This window comes from Panicum hallii, chromosome 8 (genome assembly GCF_002211085.1).
Source record: "Panicum hallii strain FIL2 chromosome 8, PHallii_v3.1, whole genome shotgun sequence".
Taxonomy (NCBI): Eukaryota; Viridiplantae; Streptophyta; class Magnoliopsida; order Poales; family Poaceae; genus Panicum; species Panicum hallii.
Genome location: NC_038049.1, coordinates 1161900 through 1184882, shown reverse-complemented (window position 1 = coordinate 1184882; position 22983 = coordinate 1161900). Strand labels below are relative to the sequence as shown.

General features: G+C 49.3%; 2 protein-coding genes and 1 long non-coding RNA gene across 6 annotated transcripts; all 3 read left to right on the top strand.

The window, feature by feature from the left end:
• The first annotated feature begins 11330 nt into the window (after positions 1 to 11330).
• On the top strand, positions 11331 to 11760 carry LOC112902079. Its single transcript, XR_003230478.1, has 2 exons — positions 11331 to 11615; positions 11706 to 11760. It is a non-coding gene; the product is annotated as an uncharacterized LOC112902079 (long non-coding RNA).
• A 1867-nt stretch (positions 11761 to 13627) lies between these two features.
• LOC112902075 lies at positions 13628 to 17409 on the top strand. Of its 4 annotated transcripts, none has more exons than XM_025970988.1 (4): positions 13628 to 13869; positions 14020 to 14075; positions 14533 to 16184; positions 16272 to 17409. In XM_025970988.1, exons 3-4 carry the CDS (start codon positions 14573 to 14575, stop codon positions 16823 to 16825), a joined length of 2166 nt encoding a protein of 721 aa, XP_025826773.1. In that variant the 5' UTR covers positions 13628 to 13869; positions 14020 to 14075; positions 14533 to 14572; the 3' UTR covers positions 16826 to 17409. The 4 variants fall into 4 exon arrangements, with proteins under 4 accessions (XP_025826773.1, XP_025826775.1, XP_025826774.1 ...); XM_025970990.1 differs by having other exon boundaries at positions 13628 to 14075; positions 16272 to 16415; positions 16500 to 17409; XM_025970989.1 differs by having other exon boundaries at positions 13628 to 14075; positions 16272 to 16415; positions 16476 to 17409.
• A 3247-nt stretch (positions 17410 to 20656) lies between these two features.
• LOC112903016 (NDR1/HIN1-like protein 13) lies at positions 20657 to 21958 on the top strand. Its single transcript, XM_025972223.1, has one exon. It carries the CDS (start codon positions 20731 to 20733, stop codon positions 21598 to 21600), a length of 870 nt encoding a protein of 289 aa, XP_025828008.1. The 5' UTR covers positions 20657 to 20730; the 3' UTR covers positions 21601 to 21958.
• The last annotated feature ends 1025 nt before the right edge of the window (positions 21959 to 22983 follow it).

Here is a 22983-nt window from a genome sequence, read left to right as displayed (position 1 = left end):
AAAACTGTATAAGTGTAGTAATTTAAAATACTGGGTTATGCATTGGGGCTTGCCTTCTTGAGCGGGGCTGAGGTCAGGGATGTCAAGGACTTCCGAACCTTAGTTCTGGCCTTCAGTTAAATTCTTGACGACGTTCACTGGGTCTTCAGAAAACTCTTGCTCGTGTTCCGAGATTAGCTCGTAGTCTCCATCGTCGAGTGTCGCTGACTCTATATGATATGCAATGATTTGAATTAGATGGTTCTTGAGTTAAGAATTTTATTTCACGATAAAGTTGCAGTCTAACAAATTGATACACACAATTTCATAAAGCAAGAGATTTAAATATAAACCTACTATTGGTATCTTAATTCAATTATCATAATTAGTTGAATTAATTGAATTAGGTTAACAAGTTTGATTTTTATTTTGAAATCCACAAAGGCTATATCCTTGAATTTTTGTGGATAAGTTTTCTTCTAGCAGAGGAGCTTACTATGAATTTTTCATAATTTTCTGAAAACAAAAACTAAAGCATTTGAATTTAGTTCAAATATCAAGTTTAAATTCAAATCTTAAGCAAAACAGTGCTATAAATTCTTGAAAGATTTACTATGAACTATTTTATTACAGTATATCACATGGTAAAAAGATCTAAGCATGAAAACCTTAGTAACATGCTTGAATAAATTTAAACCATTTCAAACTTGATTTGAATAAGTTTGATTTATTTCAAGCTAAGGTTCAGTACTACAAATGCGATTTGCACACAAGCTTACTCATACCCTAAACAGGCTACGTACCAAAAATCATAAACAATAGAGCTAGCATGCAAAAGTTATGCTCAAGATATCTTTTTGTTAAACTTTAAAATAACTCAAAAAATATTTTGTTTCACATGTACTTCAGTAACAAAAGTTGTAGAGCTAAACTTCTGGAGTACAACAAAATTGGTTTGGCAATTTTTAGATTTTTCTACAAATTCCTATGGATTTTCCAATTTGGCTGATTTGAATTGGGGGTTCTGATTTTCTACAGAAAGGCCCTTGGAAAGTTTTAAATCCTTGGAATTAGGTCCTTGGCCGAGTTACACAGGGATGCCGATCGGTGGCATTCAAATTCCAGTGAGGGGGCTCACCGACGGCGAGGGGAAAGTGGGGGAAAAGATTCAGGAGCTCACGGCGGTCATGGGGGTGGTCGGTGTTGGGGAATAGAGGGACTGTGGCGGCCTGTTGACGGCGAACAGGGGCGGGCAGCGGTGCTCCAAGTGGCGGCGACGGCGTTCTGGTGGCCGGAGGGTAGGAGAGCGGCGGGGAAGTAGCTAGGAAGCTTCCTCGGGGTGATGTGGTGCTGGTGGTGTGCTTGGCCGGGGCTAAGAGGCAGTGGATCGTCAGGACAACGGCGAGACCGAGCGGCGGCGGAAGCTCGAGCTCACCGGCGCGGTGGTCCGGTCGATCTAGTACGGGAGAGCGAAATTGGGCAGGCCTATGAGCATCAGTGGGTGGCGGGGGTGCTGCTGGAGCACTGGATCTAGGGTGGGAGGTGGCAGAGGCGGCTGTCGACGGCGAGCTGAGGCAGCGGCGGAGCTCCGGGGAGAGTACTCGAGCGGAGGAAGGAAAGAGAGGGAATGCAGCACGGTGGAACGGGTAAAAGAAGTCGAGAGGGACTCCTAGGCAAGCTTTAAGGCTTGGAGGAGCACTGCGCAGGTGGAGCAGCTGCTGGCAAGCTCGGCGGCGCGCGTGGCGGCTTGGGCGACGGCGGCGCGATGTGGAGGAGCAGGGAGAGGGCCAACACGGGGTGCGGAGCGGCGGGCGCGGTGCTGGAGCGGCACGTTGCGCAGAGAAGAGTGGTGTGGGGGTAGCTGGGGCTCGGGAAATTGGCCGGTGAGGGCGGCGGGGTCGGCGCTGAGAGAAACAGAGAGAGGAGGACTGGAGGTAGACGAAGGAGGATTGATATGCAATTCTCCAAAAGTGCAGGGACTCCACTATAAAGCTAAGTTAACTTTCAAACCATAGCTCAAATGAAAATGTGCCCAAAAGCAAAAGTGTAGAGCTCTGCAAGATCTACAACTTTGTTTTAAGGTTCAGTTTCAAAAGAGTTAAGGATTTGAATCTAACTTAAAACTTGGCAAAGTTTTAAACTTCACAGAAGTCCTATTTAAAATCTACACTCCACTTGAATCCTTTGGATAGTTTCACCTCTATTTGTGGTTTAAAGTTAAGTTATTGCCTTTTTGCAAAATAACCTTCACATGTTTTGATTTTACCTCTCATTCTCTCCCATTTTGCAGCAAAGGACCTAAATTTTCCAAAATTATAAAAATATCCTTTTCCCTTTGCATTTAAGTTTTAACACACATACACAAGATCAAATATACACATTTTATACTAGAATCTAGTGTGTTTTAATCCTAAGTACCTAAATGTCACATGGCAGAAGTCAGGCTCACCAAGGCGCTCATCGATGGTGGGGGTGTTCTCAACCTCATCTTCGCCAGCACTCTGAGAAAAATGGGTCTGGATTTCACGGACATGCTAGCTCCAAGCAAATCTCCTTTCTACGGCATCGTCCCAGGTAATGCGGTGCACCCACTTGGTATGATGGTTCTCCCAGTCACCTTCGGCACGAGGGAGAACAATCGCACCGAGCTCATCAAATTCGAGGTTGCTAACTTCAAATCTTCTTATCATGCTATACTAGGCCCTCCGACACTTGCCAAATTCATGGCATTGCCGCATTATGTTTATTTGCTTCTTAAGATACCAGGACAAAGTGGAGTGCTTACTCTCCAAGGCGACTTGAAGAAGTCGTACGATTGCAATCAGGAGGCAATCCAGTACGCCTCGACTACGCGTGTGCCAAATGCTTCAGGGGAAGTACTCACGGCAGCGCAGCAGCTCTCCCAAGCCGGGACAGAGATCCCTTCGAGAAAGGCCAGCAAGTTGAGCATCCAATCGACTGATGACGTGGCCCTCAAGTTGATCCAGCTCCAGGAGGGTGATTCATCCAAGACCGCCGTCATCGGTGCTAGCTTAGGTGAGAAATAGTAACTCGCGCTCGTCAGTTTCTTTCAGTCTAACAGAGACATATTCGCGTGGAAACCAGCAGACATGCCAGGAGTGTCCAGGGAACTGATCGAGCATAGCCTAAATCTACACCCATAGGCCGTGCCCAAAAAGCAGCACCTGCGAAGGTTTGCTCATGACAAGCGTGAGGTAGTCAAACGGGAAATAGCTAAACTCCTCGCGGCTGGATTCATTAAAGAAGTAATCCACCCAGAGTGGGTAGCTAATCCCGTTCTTGTAAGAAAAAAGAATAATGAATGGAGAATGTGTGTTGACTACACTGATCTCAACAAGCATTGCCCAAAAGATCACTTTGGGCTGCCGCGCATTGATCAAGTCATCGACTCGACGGCTGGTTGTATCCTTCTTTGCTTCCTTGATTGTTATTCAGGATATTATCAGATTGCGCTCAAGGAGGAGGATCAAATCAAGACAGCGTTTATCACCCCGTATGGGACATAAAAACTATGTCCTTCGGATTAAAAAAACGCAGGAGCTACCTATCAGCGTGCGATCCAGATGTGCTTCATGGATCAACTGCATCAGAACGTTGAGGCTTACGTGGATGATGTGGTCATCAAGACCAGAAATCCCGACGGCCTGATTGCAGATTTGGAGGAAACGTTCAGCAGTCTATGTAGGTTTCGGTGGAAGTTCAACCCAACCAAATGCGTTTTCAGAGTACCTTCAGGGAAATTGCTTGGGTTCATCGTCAGCAACCGAGGAATTGAAGCCAACTCTGTGAAGATTTCGGCCATCACTGATATGGGGGCTCCGGCCATAATCAAGGATGTGCAGAAGCTAACAGGTTGTATGGTAGCCCTGAACAGGTTCATCTCCTGACTTGGGGAGAGAGGACTACCCTTTTTCAAGCTCCTGAAGCGCAAGACAAGTTCCAATGGACGGAGGAGGCCGAGTGAGCCTTACAAGACTTGAAGCATCACCTTCAGTCCCCTCCGGTCCTTACAGCACCATTGGCGGGAGAAGATCTACTACTCTACATTGTGGCGACAACTCATGTTGTTAGCAGTGCTATTGTAGTCGAGCGAGGCGAAGAAGGCCATGCGTTTGGAGTGCAAAGGCATGTCTACTTCGTCAGTGAGGTACTCTCCGAATCTAAGGTACGGTACCCGGCAGTTCAGAAACTCTTATATGCAATTCTGATTACTTCCCGAAAGTTGCGCCATTACTTCGACAAGTACAATATCACTATGATTATGGATTTTCCGTTGGCTGATATTCTTCATAATCAAGACGCCACGGGGCATATATCAAAGTGGGCGGTGGAACTGGGGGCTTTGTCAATCGACTTCAAGCCACGCACTGCAATCAAGTCTCAAGCTCTAGTCGATTTTATGGCTGAGTGGAGGGAGGATCAAATTCCAACTCCAGTCGACAAGCCAGAGCATTGGACCATGTACTTCGATGGATCTCTCAAGCAAGACGGCGGCGGCGCTGAAGTCCAATTTATTTCTCCACAAGGCGAACAGTTGAAATATGTCCTCCAGATCCTGTGGGAGGTATCCAATAATGAAGCCGAATATGAAGCACTCCTTCACGGGCTACGTTTGGTGATATCACTAGGCATCAAGCGACTTCTTGTATATGGTGATTGTCTTCTAGTTGTTCAGCAAGTCAACAAAGAGTGGGACTGCAACAAGGAGACGATGGACGCCTATGTACAGGAAGTGCGCAAGCTGGAAAATAAATTTTCTAGCCAGGAGGTTCATCATGTGTTACGGGAACACAATGTGGGCGCAGATATTTTGTCTAAGCTGGGGTCTACTCGAGCACAGGTTCTAGCAGGAGTCTTTGTTCAGGAGTTGAGCCAGCCATCCATCAAGTCTTCACCTCAGGTAACCACCGGTGCGGGTCCTCAACAACCCGATCCGGAGGTTATGATGATTCGTGAAGACTGGAGAGAGGCTTATATCGATTTCATCCGGGACCAAAGGCTACCAGCGGGGATGGATGCAAGGAGCGCAGAGGCAGCTCGTGTCATGCGCAGAAGTAAGGGATTTGCACTAGTCAACAACAAGTTCTACCGGCGTGGCGCACGTTCAGGCATCCTCATGAAGTGCATTACGAAAGAAAATGACAACGACATACTACGGGAAATACATGAGGGTATTTGTGGCAACCACGCAACTTCAAGAACGTTGGTGGGGAAAGGTTACAGAGCTGGTTTCTGGTGGCCCACCGCGGTATCCGATGCTGAGGATCTTGTGCGAATGTGCCAAAGCTGCCAATTCTTTGGCAAGCCGTCTCATGTGCCAGCTCACAGCCTCATCACCATACCGCCATCCTGGTCGTTTGCTTGCTGGAGCCTTGATATGATTTGGCCCTTCACAATGGCGCCAGGCGGCTTCACCCATATTTTGGTGGCTATCAACAAGTTTACCAAGTGGATTGAGTACAACCCGATAGCCAAGCTCACACCGGATCGGGTAGTTGATTTCATCTCCGATATCTTGCATCGCTTCGGCTTTCCAAATACCATCATCACGGACTTGGAGTCAAACTTCACGGCCAACCAGTTCTGGGAGTTTTGTGAGAATGCGTGCATCAAGATTAAATATGTCTCTGTTGCACACCCAAGGGCCAATGGTCAAGTCGAGAGGGCGAACGGCATGATAATCGACGGCCTCAAGAAGAAACTTTATGATAAAAACAGCAAGAAAGGAGGCAAGTGGATACACGAATTACCACATGTCATGTGGGGGCTCTGGACGCAGCCGTCCAAAGCCACAGGGCAAACCCCTTCCTTCTAGTGTATGGTTCCGAAGCTATCTTACCAGCCGACATCATGTGGAAATTCCCAAGGGTTGAAATGTACAACGAAGGCGAGGCGGATGAGGCAAGGCAGTTAGAGCTTGATTCTATCAAAGAGGCCCGCTGCACTGCTCTTGTTTAATCAGCCCGATACCTCCAGGGGATCCAGCGATATCACGATCGCAACATGACGGAACGGTCGCTCAACATAGGTGATTTGGTTCTGCGCCGCATCCAAGACGAGTCCGGCTTACACAAACTCAACTCAAGATGGGAAGGTCCGTTCATCGTCAAGCAGGTTACAAGACCGGGGTCGTATCGACTACAATACCCCAAGGGCCAATATGTCCCGAATTCCTAGAATATTCAGAACCTGCGCAAGTTTTACCCATAAGGAGGCGCGCGGGACTAGCTGTTCTCCGAGCACCTGGGCGGCCCTTCCCTCTTCCGAATCAATTTGGAGGCTGCGTGTCACAAGATTTGGAATGTAAATCTTTCTGTTAACAAACGGAGGCCCCGGGCACGTTCATGTATTATAAATCGACTTCTTGTTATAAGTTATAACGGAGGCTACAGCCATGTTCATGCCTTATCGACTTCTTGTCATAAGTTGTAACGGAGGCTACGGCCACGTTCACGTTTTATCGACTTCATGTTATGAGGAGGCTTCGGCTCCGTTCATGCCTTATACAAATCGACTTCTGCCGCGACCTTGGATGGTCGCTTGCGACGATGATCGCATCTTGCCCAACAAATTTGATCCGTCCAATTGGTTTATACCTAGTTTGTTGGATGAGCTCGCACGAGGAGCGATTTTGACAACATCCAGAGTCGTTGCACTCGGTGTAGTTTCTTCTTCTGCCATGAGCGCGGCAGTCTCGCGGTGATGCCCGCGTTCTTTCCCAACAAATTCGATCCATCCGAATGGTTTAGACCTAACTTGTTGGACGCGCTCACATGAGGAGCGATCTCGACTACACCCAGAGTCATTGCACTCGGGGTAGTTCCATTTTTCCTTGCCCTAAGCACGGCAATCTCGCTACGATGCTCGCGTTCTTTCCTAACTAGTTGTACCTATTTGATCGAGTTGTGGCTAACTTGTTAGATGGGTTCCTACTCAAAGCTACTTCGACTACTTCCAGGGTTGTTACGCCCGGGCATTGTCTACTACTTCGCCTTTAAATCTAGATGATAATTCAGCTCAGGCACACACAAGTAGAGATAGCAAATAAAAATATATACAAGGCAATGAATACTTGTTTTTTACACCTTAATCTTGCAGTACACTTTTTACTACTTGTTCTGCTACAGGTTGGGCTTCTTGGAGGTATTTGTTGAACTGTTCTTCAGTACACTCTGCAGCCACTCCCTGTGCGAACATTTCCAGTGGAGCTTCTGGCCAAAAGGATTTTACAAATGCAAGGGCATGGCTGACACAAGCGACCGGGGCTTCCGTAAGGAACTTGATTACTTTTTTCAGCGCCCCGAGAAGCCGCTCCAGCAAGGGCCGCTCACCTGCTTTGCCTTCTTCTGGTGGATCTACCATATCCACGAGCGCCTGGGCGGCTCCCCTAAGATTCTCCAGTTCCTTTGCCCGCCGCCCTTTCTCCTCACCCAGCGTCTTGACCTACTGAAGGCAGTCGGCGAACTGTTGTTCAGTGTCATCAATCACCTTCTGCAGCCTCTCGACATCATCTGTACGGTGATACAGCATGTTCTTCACATCAGTAAGCAGCTCTTCTTTACACATTAAGATTTTCCTAAGTTCTGTGGTGAAGATTTTTTCAGAATCCACAATAAATTGTTAAGTGTAAGTACTCGAGGGAAGCAAGGGCTTACCTTGGTGCGCTTTCTTCTGTTCTTTGAGCTGCTCCTGGTACACCTTCTTTTGTTCCTCGAGTTGTTCTTGGAGCTTGGAGTTGGCCTTCTCGAGGTTCCGCAGGTCGTTCTTGAGGAGCCATGTCTCTCGAATCCGTTCCTGCTTCAGCATGTCGAGCCCTCTGCAGATAGCAGTTCTTCGTCTTCTCCTCGGATAGGCGTTTATCCAGGGCAGCAAGCTCTTGGTGACCACTCACAACTGCTTTCAGCTTTTTTAATTTTTTCTGAGAGTGCGTGATCACATTCTGCATAAAGGAGGAGATTAAGGCAAAGCAACTCGACAATGTATACAAGCAGAAAAGTAATCAGGTCTTACCATGGCAAAATCATATAATTCCTTGTAGGCCTTCTTGAAGGTGTTTATGTTGCTGGCTGTCAGCATTGGATCATCCACCAGATCGGTGGTGATGACATTCTGATACCCGGGCCCGGCCTTCAGCAGTTCACCAGGACTCCCTGAGGTCCCTGCGGCTTCTTCAGGCGGTGGTTTCTGGGCACCTGCAAGGCAAGATGCGATCAGTACATTGTACCTGGGGCTAAGTAGCTAGCCGTGGGCAGTCAGACACTTACCTGTGCCATCCGTGGAGCGACATCAGGGGGCCTCGACTTATTCCGCGCCACCAGCCCTGGCTTCGGTTTGTTGTGGCTCGGTGGGTGGTGGCAGGTCGGGCAGAGTCGTGTCTGCCCCGGCGGCTGGTTCCTGGGGCGTGGGCTCTTCCAGGGCCGATGGCTCGGGGGTTGGGGTAGCTGCCGCTGGCTTCGGCCTGTGCTTCATGGCGCTCGCAGACCTAAGGAAGCAGAATCAGTCATATCATCATACAAGTCGACAAGAGCAGAATGTTTACTATGCAACAAGATGCAAACTTACAGCGTCGACTTCTTCATGACCACCTTCTTCACCCGCATAGCCCGTCGTGCGGTACTCGTTGTCGGCGGCGGGGTCACACCAGCTGGTAGCGCGGTGCCCGCCACGGCAATGGTAACAGTTGCGGAAGCTACCGGCTCTGTTCCCATATCTTGGAGCTCGGGCCTGGGCGGAGAAGCGGGAGGACTGCAAATGGGAAATGTCAGCATACAACAATATTCATGTGTGACAACAAGGCAGCATGTTCGTACCTGGAGGACTCAACTTCCTGCGCTTTTCATTTGCGCACAACCCGGCGACCCTGCGAGACCGCAGGTAGAGTGTCGGCCAACTCCACGGATGGTCGGGGGGAGTTGCCCCTACTTGCTTCCTTCTCGGCTTCCTTCTCCGCCAGGGGGCTTCCGCCTTCCGTGGACTCGCTGCCGGGCAGAGCCTCGGCTACTCGAGCCCTCTTGGCTTCAGCTGCGGCGCTGGGGAGGAGGTGGTCCGGCCGAGGGATGTCGGGTTGCGGCGGGTAGCTCCAGTACAACTCTGTGTGTCCCTGCAGAAGGTTTTCAGTTAGCAGCGGCAAAACAGAGTTTATTTTCAACAACAAATGTAGTCGAATACTTACCAGTCTCGGAGGATTCTGTGACGCGAACAGCTGCGGGACGTAGGGGACTGCATCCACATCCAACAGCACCCGCTTGACTCGGAGGAGCGCGGCTTCATCTAACAGCTCCTCTGCGCACATGCGAGACGGACCTTCAGCGCCCGTGTACTCGAATCCAAGACGGTGGCATTGTTGGATTGGCTGGACTCAGCGTTTGAAGAAGGAAAACATAACGGACGCGCCGGTCACTCCCATCAGCTTATGCGCTGCTATGGTGTCTAGCAGCTCCTCAACTTGATCCATGTCCCCCCTGGAAAGCTTGATGTTCCACTCCGGCCTCATAACAGGTGGACTATTTGATTTTTCTGGGAATTGGGGGGCATGATTTTCGATATAAAACCAGTGATTTTTCCACCCAGGAATGTTGGAGGGGAATTTGTATGCAAGGTATTGGCGCCGGCTTGTTGTCTAAGTTGGATGCCGGCGCCCCCTACAACGGATGGATTCTTGGAGGTGGGTTGTGGTTTAACGCGGAAGAGGAAGCGGAAAAGATCCCAATGGGGTTCAATTCCGAGGAAGGCTTCACAGAAATGAATGAAGATTGAGATGTGGCAAACGGAGTTCGGGTTGAGATGATGGATCTCAAGCCCGTAGTAGTAAAGGAGGCCACGGAAAAAAGAACAAGAAGGGAGGGCCAAACCCCGTTCAGCAAAATGGTAAAATATGATGATTTCGGTCAATATTTTCCATGGGAAAAGGTTCGCGGAATGAGGTGCGCCAATTGACAAGATTTTTGTCTTGAAGCAACCCCTCGGAAACTAGCCTATTGAGATCGTTGAGGGAGCACTTACTGTGTGTCCACTCTCCAGACGGCGGCTGCGCTTCCTTCTTCTTCCCATCCTTCTCCGATTTCTTAGGCGCCATCTTTGGATCCGCTCACCACGAGTCGCTTGGGGGCTGCGGGGAGAGGGACGGGGAGATCCGGGGGGATTGGAATTTCTCCAGGAGGATAAAGGCGGAGCGCGGCTCTATTTGGGGATTTTGGCGCTTTTTGGCGAATTGCAGATTGGAAGTGTAATTTTTACTTGGAGTTACCGCGGGGTTAAATAACCAGCGGCTGGGAACAGTTCTACTGTTTTGAAGTTGAAGAGTCGTTTCAAAGAATATTCGGAATTTGAGGGGTCATTTGATGAATTGTTTAGATAAAATATTCGATTAATCATTTTTCAGGGTTAATTGTCCCGAAAAAAGGGATTTTTTGAATTCCAAATCTAATTTCCATCATTTGTACCATCACATCAGTTATTTATTCTGGGATATTTTTACACTGCATGCCACGACTTTTGGATCCTTATTTCCATACCTGAGAGATTTGGATTCAAGGCTCGGGGGCTGCGGGGTACATGGCTTCGACTACTTATTTTTCGAATTTATTTGAAAAAGTAAGTAAGAAAGATTCAAGTTTAATGCGACCCTCAGCCTGATTCTCCGATTCAACCTAAGGCTCGGGGGCTATTCCATATGGAGTGCGATTTTTCAATCGCACACCATATTAAAAATATAAATAGGGGCATGAGCACCTCATAGCTTCGATGCAGCCAAGTAAGTACTCGAAGAAGAACTTTAAAATGGAGCTTCAGAAGAAGCCGAGGACTACATCGAAAGTACTCGAGAAGCCTGCGGTACTCAGCTACGAAGAGCTCGGAGGCTTGTCAGACCCGGGGCCACGGGACTGTGTATGTAACGTAGTTTAAACAGGCTTAAGATTAAGTCAATCTTATCTCTTATTTATCTCATTTATCTCTTATTTATCTCGAATGAATAAGAGATAAAGCTAGTCGGTACAGAGGGAATCTACTTGAGATTTGTTCTGGTACGATTCCTTGGCTGGTATAGGTTAGGATTCTTGTAACCCTAACCTCCCGGATGTATAAGGGGGGACAGGGACCCTCTCAAAACAGATCATCAAGGTCAATCTACACCCAAGGCAATACAAACTACCACACAGGACGTAGGGTATTACGCACCTCGCAGCCCGAACCTATCTAAGTTTTGTGTTCCTTGCACCTTCGAGTTTCTGATCTCGGTATCTCCTCACCTAAAACTTACCACCTTGAGCATATCTCTCGGTGGGCAGCCGGTTAAACACCGACACCGTCCCCCCCCCTCCCCCGGCGGATCCAACGCCCAGGCCCCAGCGCCGACCCCCGCGCGGATATATCTGCGGATATCCGTTACCCGCGGGTAACGGATATGGATACGTTTTGCTATCCGTTGCGGGTATTGGGTATAGGTTCGGGTATAGTTTTTAGGTCACAGGTATGGATATTCAGAGGTAATATCCGTGGACAGTTTATCCGTTGCTATCTTTAATTGCTGCACGCCCCACCATCACCCTAACCCCACAAGAAAAAGAAGGTGAGCACATGCAGCAGTATCATTGTACCATCTGCGAGCTGGTTGGGTAAAATTTTTCTCTTTTTTTGTCAGCTGTATGCATATGTGTGTAATTACAGAAACTAACAAGTTTTTTTTTGCATCTACATGCACACAGCCGGAGTGGATGGTAACGCTCAAGATCAAGCTGCAACAACGGTTTCTTTCAAAAGGAAAAAAAAGCTGCAACAATTGTGGACCACACTCAGAGACATGTCCTTAGCTTTGCTCTCAAAGCTTTTAGTCACAGTTGATTGACTCGTTTTCTTGGTGAAGTGATCTGGCTTGATGCCATTTAAGGAACAATGCTGACGAAAACCTTCTTGTCTCAGCTTCGTAGCTGTACTGTATGGTCCTAACTCTTAACTACCACTACAAGTGTGCAGAGCTGCACGAGCATCAGGCACAGCCAGGTCAGGCTATCTCCATCGGTGTTCCGTAAAAGGATCGCTACTCTAAAATAGCGGATACTGTAGCAACTGTAAACCTCCACCGGTGTCCGCTATACCGTGCGGGAAAATAGAGGAGGCCCTCTCCGTCCCGCACAGAGGGAGGGGGGACCGGCGTCCTCCATCCCTGTCGCGGCTTCCGCGCGCGCGGGGGAGGAAACTGCCGGTGCGGGAGGCGGACGAGGGCGGCGCGGCGCGGGAGGCGGGAGGCAGGAGGAGGGCCGGCGCGGGCGCGGAGGGAGGGGCGCGGGCGCGGAGGAGGGGCCGGCGCGGGAGGGCGGAGGAGGGGCCGGCGCGGGCGCGGAGGAGGGGCCGGCGCGGGAGGGCGGAGGAGGGGCCGGCGCGGGCGCGGAGGAGGGCCGGCGCGGGCGCGGAGGAGGGGCCGGCGCGGGCGCGGAGGAGGAGGAGGGCGGGCGGAGAAGGAGGAGGAGGGGCGGGCGGAGGCAGAGGGAGGAGGAGGGGGGGCGGGCGGTGGCGGAGGAGGAGGAGGAGGAGGGCGGGCGGCGGCGGAGGAGGAGGAGGAGGAGGGCGGGCGGCGGCGGAGGAGGAGGGGGGGCGGGCGGAGGCAGAGGGAGGAGGAGGAAGGGCGGCCGGCGGAGGGAGGAAGGGCGCGGGAGGCGGAGGAGGCAGGGGCGCGGGCGGAGGGAGGAAGGGCGGCGGGCGGAGGAGGCAGGGGCGCGGGAGGAGGAGGGGCGGGCGGAGGGAGGAAGGGCGGCGGCGGAGGAGGAGGAGGAGGAGGCGGGCGGAGAAGGAGGAGGAGGGGCGGGCGGAGGCAGAGGGAGGAGGAGGGGGGCGGGCGGCGGAGGAGGAGGAGGGGGGTGGGCGGCGGCGGAGGAGGAGGAGGGGGGGCGGGCGGCGGCGGAGGAGGAGGAGTGGGGGCGGGCGGAGGCAGAGGGAGGAGGAGGAAGGGCGACCGGCGGAGGGAGGAAGGGCGCGGGAGGCGGAGGAGGCAGGGGCGCGGGCGGAGGGAGGAAGGGCGGCGGGCGGAGGAGGCAGGGGCGCGGGAGGAGGAGGGGCGGGCGGAGGAAGGAAGGGCGGCGGCGGAGGAGGAGGAGGAGGGCGGGCGGAGAAGGAGGAGGAGGGGCGGGCGGAGGCAGAGGGAGGAGGAGGGGGGCGGGCGGCGGCGGAGGAGGAGGAGGGGGGGCGGGCGGCGGCGGAGGAGGAGGAGTGGGGGCGGGCGGAGGCGGAGGGAGGAGGAGGAAGGGCGGCCGGCGGAGGGAGGAAGGGCGCGGGAGGCGGAGGAGGCAGGGGCGCGGGCGGAGGGAGGAAGGGCGGCGGGCGGAGGAGCTAGGGGCGCGGGAGGAGGAGGGGCGGGCGGAGGGAGGAAGGGCGGCGGCGGAGGAGGAGGAGGGGCGGGCGGAGGCAGAGGGAGGAGGAGGCGGGGCGGGCGGAGGCAGAGGGGCGGGCGGAGGAGGAGGAGGGGAGGGGGGCGGGCGGCTGGAAAAAAAGGAAAAAAATTGAGATTGTGGGGTATAGAGGATGGAAATAGAGGATATTGTTGGAGTAAAGTTTAGTATAGAGAATGAAGATGATGTGGAGGAAAAGGATAGGGAATAAGATTTAGAGGATATCGCTGGAGATAGCCTCAGACTGGTTGGATGGATCTTCTCCCAGAGGATACTGTTTCGTTTGGAAGAGCACGACAGCTATGGACCAAGGGTTGATGCTACCATGATGGCCTTGCACTTTCCCTTTCGCTTTCCCCCGCAGCAGGCTCGCAGGACAGACATTGCCGTCGGGTCATGGTCGCCTTTCCGTGCCGGCCAAAGCATTCTTGCCGGCGCAGCGCTTAAGGTGGCGGCCGCAGCTGCTTCTCCATTCTCCAGCCTCCAGGCAAGGAATCCTAGACCAAAAGGGCCTCTGCTTGCCTTGCTTGCTTGCTTTATTCCCCACCTCCTTCCTCCCTCACGGCACCTTTCCCTGTCACTCCATTGCTTTCCCCATCTACCCACCCCGTCAACTGTTGCTGCATTCTCGTTCCAGGCAACTCTGTGAGGGATTCTTGGCTCTCGCCACTTCCCGTCGTCTCGTCGAGGCAGGTGAGTTTCCCACTTCTTGTGCGATGGATTTTGTTTATTGCGCCGTGCATATAAACTGCCTTTTTTTTCTTGAGAGCCATTGTTGGATTCATCGTCAGTGAAAGTCACGTCTTAATACCTCTTTATTTCGTAATTCCTCGTAATTTTCATAGAGTAAGTTTGATCTGCAAATTTCCTCAACTTTCACTTCTTTTACTGGTAGAGATCAAAGTATTTCGCAACCTAGTTTCAATGTTATTAGACAGCAGAGCTGCAAAGATGAAATGTTCTCCGGTTAGAAAGATCAGACGGCTGCCACTTCTATTTCTCTTGACCTGTAACTCAAATTGTGTTGACTTCACCACATTATATCATGCGGCTGATTTTTCCTCACAAGTTTAGATGCTTAAACGACTACATCTTTATTTATTTTTCCAACTGTTACCATACTGATCTGCTTCCTCCTTTCTATTTCCAGGTTATATTTCTATCTCAGGGCTGAATTCAAGGAGACGAAAATGTCATTTGTTACGAACAATATTACGTTGCACATCAAGAGAATAGTCTATCCTTCCGTCAGACTTGGCTATCAATCTGCTTGTGACTATCCTGTAGTACTCGGCATTGGAATTTTCTTGTTGTTCCTACACAAACTTTGCCCCTCTCTGTTTACTTTCCTTCTGTCTTCATCTCCGGTGTTCCTGTTAACTGCACTTCTTCTTGGAGCACTATTGAGTTATGGGGAACCAAGTGCTCCATTGATTGGAGAGGAAACATTGGAGAAACTGAAAAAATCCCCCCCTGAAGCCAAAGTCTCCGTTACTGAATTTTCAGTTGAGGAGGTTCAGAATGTTGCTGTCACCCGTGCGGCAAAGAGTTTTGAAAGTCCAGTTGTTTGCATTGAGGAAAGAACTTCTGACATATTTGTGCATGATACTTACTGTAATGAGGAGAATGTGATATCTGTGTCAGCCGATACTGTTCTTTCTGCAGAAGCTTCTGAACTGACCAAGAACGAAGTTATTGTGGAAGAGCATGGCAAGGAAATCTGTGAGAAGGTTGAGCCCCAGCATTTTGAGAGCACCAATACTGAAAGGTGGCACTATGAAGTGAACAATCAGTACCAGTTTGGTGAACTCATGAGCTCATGTTGGCAACCTGTTATGAGGCAGGAACCTTGTTCTGATTCTGAATCTGATCTTAGCGAGAGTTCTTCTGATGCATCAATAACCGGCATTATTCCAATGCTTGATGAGTTAAACCCTCCTGTAAACTTCGGAACTGATCACCCTTCCTCAACCTTCAGAGACAACCTGAATTCCTCATCAGATGATGAAGAAGATGAATTAGAGGAGGATGGTGACCTTAGCTCAGATGAAGATAGGGCAGAAGAGAAGAAAGACGACGGAAATAACTGGAAGGACTTTATGGATTCGAACTCTTCAGATATGGAAAACAATGGGAACATGGAGAGTTTAATGGAGCGGCGAAAAGCAAAGAATATTCTGAAGTTTGAACTCGACAGGAAGTTAATGGACATGCAAGCCGCTGATGCACTTCAGAAAATGGAGGAGGCATCACGCTTCCGTGTTCAGGTTCCCTCCATTTCTACACCAAGGCCTTCAGAGGAAGTGGTAGAGTTACCACAAATTCCTGATTCAGCACCATCTGTTATACTTCCCTGGAGAAAACCATTTGATGTTCCATTTGACCAAATTGTGGACCATAACAGTCATTTGCAGGAAACATGGACTCCTCGCTCGTGCTTTCCATCAGCACAGCGTAGGAAACATGAGAACTTGTATTTGAGGCAGTCTACTTATCTGCGACATCACAACGGCATAAAGCAGGAGAAGCCTGAAGTCAGTGAAAAAGATGCGGGTGACTATCACTCAGACAGCGATTCTGAGCCAGCATTGAACAATGGCAAGTTATTTGGCTTACTGGAACCACATGTTGGTGACGAAATTAAAATACTAAGTGCAGCGATTTCAGACATATGCATGTTAGAAGTAAATCATGGAATTAAGGAAGGCACTGAAAGTACCGCGTCCATCAATGGCAAAGATTCATTTTATATCCAAAAATCTATATCCAGCACGTCAGAAGCGAATGGTTCAGTTTCTGCAGGTAATATGGGTCATTCTCAGATTATTACAAATGCTATTCAAACAATGTATTTACAATATTTACTCAACCAGGGCTGATATGGTGCAGGTTGTGAGCAACTGCTAATGTGTACTCTATCAGAAGAATATAATACCGAGAAACATATCATGGAAGCCGACTCCATCAGTGAAGTTAACTCATTATTTAAGTGCCGCATGGAGGAAGTACTAGTGCAGTCCATTTCAGAGTCAGGTATTGATCAACCCTTGACAGTTAAACTTGAACATGATTTGAATGATACTTCATCCGCAGAATCTGTAATGCCTGTAATTGAAGCAAGATCAGTAGAAGACTTGAGTTCACAATTTGCACAGCTCAATGGAGAAGCTTTAGAATGTGCTGCTTCTGACTCCAGTTATGATAATGAGCCGATACAAGAGAGATCAAGTGAACAATTGCCTGTGGAAAATGGGCATACTCCAGAACTACCAACCAAAGATGGCAATTCATGTTTGACTCTTGACAATCTGGTGGCTGAGAAGGTCGAATGTAAATCAAAGGAGCTGTTAACTGAAGATGGTGAGCTTCCTGTTTTAGAGGCAAGCTCAGTTGAAGAGATGAACTCACTGTTCAGGCAACTGCAAGATGAAGATGCCTCATAGCTCAGAGCTCATTTTTGGTGAACATAATGGGAAGGCTGATTCTGGTGTGCCAGTTCCTGGTGCAAATTCTAGTGAAGGTATCAGTTCTGCTTTTGTGCACTTAAGGAACGATGATGATAAAATTCCTGGAGATGGTGAAGTAATCCTGGATTCTATGGAGCGAAACTCAGGACTGCATGCCATGGAGACCAATGTTCTGAATGGGGATGAGACATCTGTATCCGATAGTACCAAAGCAATTGAGGTCAAAGAATCACTTGAAAGGGCTTAACCTTCTACTATGTTACTCAAGGGCAGCCAGCTGAAGAGACGTACGTGGGAGTAAATATTTGATCACAGCGTGCAGCTACATCATCTCCTCAGAAATATTTTTGGCCTTTGGAGAACAATTGATGAAGATGTCCATGTCCATAATATTCCCTCCTTCTCTTGGTTACTCTGTTCATACTGTTTTATTTTTCCTTTCTGACAAAATATGGTGATATTCGAAGCCGCAGTTTTCTAGTAGCATGAATCACTAGTTTATGTGTCAAAGTGCGAGATTTTGTAATGGAAATCTGTTTGTTTGTTTCATATATTCTACTGATGGATTAATTAGTTATGTAAATCCAAGAGTTACTGTTACCACACCGGTAGGAGGACCTTTACGGCGCACAATACATTATGAAATCGTCAACGACAAGAAAGTTCTGGCTTTCTGGAAGCCTGGCACTCGAGATTTGACTGCAGGATGACGAATCTGCAGCAAAGATGTTAAGATGGGATAAAACCATAACCAAAACAAGAATTCTGAGTGTTTTGTTTTTTCTTGAACCCACACAAGATTTTTTGCATAAAATAAGGAGGAAGAGAGGGTGAAAATTTATTCAAATAGAGTATCTATTAATCTCAAGTTTCAGTAACTGACCACTGTCGTCCGTAGCGAATAGATCAGCAAAAGCATCACACTTGGCTTCTAACCGGGCTTCGACCTCCCTAGTCAAAGTTCTCTGAAAATCAGCCATGTCCTGCAATCCATACCAAAGCAGATGCTCTCAAAGCTCAGATGACCTTTTTTAACTCTTTGACAGGAAAAGGATAAAAGTAAAACTCATCATAATTAATAAGTAATGACAAAATATGTTCACATTTTGCAAGGTGCATATTGGAATCACATTCACCAAATCAAACAAGTCACCGCAGACATGGCTGGCTGCTCTTGTTGCACTTGGTAGAGATAATCGGATGTGATTCCGAGAAATCGATCAGGAACACCACCAACTCCAGGTTCAAATGCCTCTGAACTAAAACTAGCTGGTGTGGCACTCGTCAGTGGACCTGGACCTGCTTGTGCTTGCTCTGCAGCCTGAGCCGCCGCATTGCGTTGGCTTGACGGACCCGACGAAGGAAAGGGACCTTCGTCGCCGCTGGCCGCCACTCCCCAAGCTGTACTCTGGACGCGACGCAGCTCTTCTGAATCCGATTCCTCACCCTCCATGGCCGCCGTGCTCTCCACGGGCTTCTGCTGCAGGGGAGTTAGGGCCGTGCGTCCCGTGCGCGACTCGGCGCGGAATGCAGCGCCTAGGGGCGGACGGTGCCCTGAAGCTGGCATACCTGTCCAATCCTCTACATTCAGATTGGATACACTACTGAATATCTGGAAAAGACTCGAAGTCTGCAACCAACAGGTGCCCTTTTGATAGGGAAGGTTTCATCCTTGGCTATGAATAGCTAGCTTTGTCCCTAAGCACGATGATTGATGCATGTCTCCATTTGGACGTGCTTGCAGGTGGTATGTAGTGCAAAGATTTTATTGCTCATTATTTAAACATTGTTACACACAGATTTCCGTGTGATGGATGGATGGAGCTCCAAAATTAAAAGGAGTGCACATGACATGCGAATTCGATACCCTTTTCTTTTGTGTCGGTGAAGTTTGCGACCAGTTCGTTCAATTCGTACAAACACGACAAGGTACATGAACTGCTACGGCTGCTGGTGGTTTCTTTGATCGGTTTGGTCAATTCAATTATATTGGCCTACTTTTCTTTTCTTTTGTGCCGGTGAAGTTTGCGACCGTTTCGTGCGGTACAAACTTTAACATACAGTTATTAGCATCGATCCTGCACGGTTTAGCTAGGATGACAAACAAGAGAACATCATGTCAATATACAGCAGACTAACCTTTGATTATATATTGGAGCTGTACTGTATGGGCGAATTTCCTAAAAACTTGAACCTCGCATAGCCTTTTGTTCTACACAAATGAGTACAGTTATAATTTTGGGAGACTCGTGAGTTAATAAACTTGGCTCTAAAGTTGAAGTCCCGAATGAAAAGTACAGAGGTTTTAGGAAGCAAAGACAAAAGAAAAGGTACAGAGCCGGTCATGGCCTGAAAGGCTGGAAAGCACACAAATTTAATAGCATTCCCTCAAACTTGCTCAAAAGACTAATCAAAATAAAATAAAATAAAAACTGGCTCAAAGAGAAGTTGCTTCCAAATGGACTCAACACAAGCATAGATGTGATGAAAGAGACATGCTGGATAACACCAAGCACAGGCTGCAGTGCAAAATTAGACAAGTATAAAAGACAAGGGAATGGAGACAGAGTTGCACAGTTAACTACAAGTAACAAGAAGATTGGGACGGACAAAGCATAGGGGCAAAAATACTCGATCGTCTACCTAAACCTATACGTTTCTGTGCAGCACTAATTTCCCCACGTTGCCAACTTAATCATACTTGGATTCTTTCTTTTCCTTGATGAATCCCACTAACTACTTCTGAAAGTACCTCATCTTTGAATAGCACCCTCAATCATCTTCTGAAATAGAGTTGCATATTTTAGATTTTTTTTTTTGCTCAGCAGGTCATGTTTGAAAACATACCTTTTGCAGAGTTCAAAGCTTTTTTAAAGTTTTATCAGAGTTTGAAGTTGGAACAACAATATGGAATTCTTATTAAATTGTTTATATGTGGATGTCACTTGCTGAATAGTACTATCTGGTCAATTACAGACATCAATTCCGGATGCCTTGATTTATCGAAGAATAACCTGACAACCAGTAATACCGTGAAGGCTACAGGGTAGCACTGCCTGCCATCTCATCTGGTGTGAATAGAAAAGATGCCTCCCAAATTGAAGGAAAGCTGAAAGCGTCGACGACCAAAAAGGCCACTGTCGCGCGTAGCATACATAGCATATATCATGACATGCATTAGACCTCAAAGCTCAGTTAATCAGGTAGAACAAGATGCTGGTAGTAATCTACTTTGAAAAATGGAACAATGTTAGAGCACAGCAAACTAAACTGCAGTGCGAAGTACTCCAGCCTCTGGCACGCACTACAAAACCAAAAAGGGTTGAAAATGAGCATTACGAGATAACAGGAGGGCGCATAATAAAGTAGAGAGCATGCATGTTTCACAACAGACAAATAAACAAAGCTCCAGCAGAATTGTTATACAAAAAAAAACCCGGAGGAAAGGCAGTGTGGAACCTTGTGTTCTCTGACTCTGCCTTCCTTCATCCTCGAGCCCCAAACTTCATTATCACGCATGATCAAACCACAACACCTCCTGCACATAAAAAAAAAAGGTTAAGTAAAAAATAATACCATGGCACCTGGTCTGGGCTCAAGGAGAAGCAGTGTGAAGTATGAAGAGCGTGAGATGACCGTTTCCCTCCCTCGTGTCCCTTTCCTTGCTTCGCATTTCTTCTTCCTCCCATCCCACGCGCAAGCTGCTAGCTCTCTTTTCGACGCGGCTTCGTCGCTCTCACGATTACATAAACGCAGCCAACGTTCACTCCCGTGCCCTCTTCTCCAATTCCATTTCGTCGCCTTGCCTGCTCAGCTCTGCCTCCACCGGCTCAGTCAGCTCGCAACAACCCTGCAGCTTGCTTCACCATCACCCTCCCTCCATGGCCGACCGCGTCCACCCCGTGCCGGCGCCTCCGCCTCGACGACCCGATCAACCACCCGCCGACGCCGACGACGAAGCCCCTGCCACCGGTACCGCCGCCGCGGCGGCCACGGAGACCACGCCGCTGCACCCGTCCTTCAACCGCCTGCCCTCGCCGCCGCCCGGCACCTACATCGTCCAGGTGCCCAAGGACCAGGTCCTCCGCGTCCCGCCCCCGGACCGCGCGCGCCGCTACAAGAAGCTCGCCGCGCGCCCGGCCCGGCGCCGCCTCCTCCGCCGCGCCTGCTGCTGCTCCTGCGCTGCGCTCCTGCTCCTGCTCCTCCTCGCCGCGGCCTTCGCCGGCGCGATCTACCTCGTCTTCCGCCCCCGCGCGCCCACCTTCTCCGTCGCCTCCCTCTCCATCCGCGGCCTCGACGGCGCCCCCTCGTCGTCGTCCGCGCTCTCCCCGGAGCTCGACGCCACCGTGCGCGCGGACAACGGCGCGAACAGGAAGGTCGGCGTCGACTACCGCGGCGGCGGGAGCGTTACGGTCTCCTACGCCGGGCAGCGGCTCGCCGCGGGGCCGTGGCCCGCGTTCCGGCAGGCGCCGCGGAACGCGACGGTGTTCGCGGCGGCGATGAGGGGCCGGGGCGTGCGGCTCAGCGAGGAGCAGGCGAGGCGGCTCGCGGCGGAGCGGGCCGCGGGCGCCGTGCCGCTGGCGGTGGAGGCGAGGGTGCCCGTGCGGCTGCGGTTCGGGAAGGTGCTGCGGACGTGGACGGTGGACGTGAAGGCGCGGTGCGACGTGGCCGTGGACAGGCTGGAGGGGGACGCGGCGGCGGTGAACAGGGGGTGCAGGGTCAGGGTCAGGCCGCTCTGGTGGTGGTGGTGATCGCCGCCGCCGGCGCCGGCGCTCCTGTCCACATGCATGGTTAATGCCGCCTAATTAATATAAACGGCTAGTGATGAATTACTACTCCGTATTAGCAGCAACGGTGTACTATTGAACACAGAGACTAGTAGCAGTAGAAGGTTGCCTGTGGAGTAAATTTGTTTCAAAACAAAATTCTAGAGAAAATTTTTGGGGTGTGGGTGTATGTGTACAATATTTCATATTTGGAGATGATGATGTGAAGAAGGAAGGCTATTGTCAGTAATTCAGTACATACACAGAATGCTCTACGCGCGGGTTGCATCATCACATGTAAATGGTGAAATTATTTTATGTTACTGTACAGAACATAAGTAAACTTTTGGATCATTTTACCGTGGCATGGCTGTAGAAAGATCAGAGGAGCGGAAGCACGACGCCCTATCTTGGGTCGCTCGTGAGTTGCGTGTTGATTGATGCAGAACAGCCCTGCATGCAGCACTTACATATAGGCGTGAAAGCTTTGGAAGCTAAGCCAAGAGACTATCCAAATATAACCTTCCTATACATAGATAGTCTATTCCTATACATAGATGAACTAAATCTCTTGGCTTTGGCAAGATACGTTAAGGCAAATATACATCAAACCTTCCTATCTAACAGCCTCCCTCAATCTCAACCGTTCTAGGTGTAGATTGGATTTGAAGTTTTCCAATAGCCGAACAGACAAGGCCTTTGTAAAGCCATCCGCTATTTGATCACCAGATGATACAAATTCAATTTCCAATAATTTCTGTGCAACTCTTTCTCTGACAAAATGATAATCAACTTCAATATGCTTTGTCCTAGCATGAAAGACAGGATTAGCAGACAGGTACTTTGCACCAATATTATCACACCAAAGTCTCGCTGCTCTTGGACTAGGAATTCCCAGTTCACGAAGTAGAGTTTGAACCCACATAATTTCTGCTGTAGCATTGGCAATTGCCTTGTATTCTGATTCAGTACTAGACCTTGAAACAGTAGCTTGTTTCCTTGCACTCCAGGATACAAGATTTGAGCCTATGAACACAGCGAATCCTCCTGTAGATCTTCTATCATCAATATTACCAGCCCAATCTGCATCCGAAAAAGCACTTACCAAGGTCGAAGAAGACTTTTGTATTTTTAATCCCAATTCTGTGCATTGTTTCAAGTATCGCAAAATTCTTTTCACTGCTGCCCAATGAACTGTGGTTGGTGCATGAAGAAACTGACAAACTTTATTAACAGAGAAAGTAATGTCAGGTCTAGTAAGCGTAAGATACTGAAGTGCCCCAACAATACTTCGATACCGTGATGCATCATCTGGTCCCAATAATGATCCTTCATGTAGTGATAATTTTTCACTAGTAGATAATGGAG

Coding starts and splice junctions, on each gene's coding strand:
- LOC112902075 (XM_025970988.1), top strand. CDS start 14,573: ATGTCATTTGTTACGAACAATATTACGTTGCACATCAAGAGAATAGTC. Junction 16,185..16,271: donor GAATGGTTCAGTTTCTGCAG/GTAATATGGGTC, acceptor GATATGGTGCAG/GTTGTGAGCAACTGCTAATG.
- LOC112903016 (XM_025972223.1), top strand. CDS start 20,731: ATGGCCGACCGCGTCCACCCCGTGCCGGCGCCTCCGCCTCGACGACCC.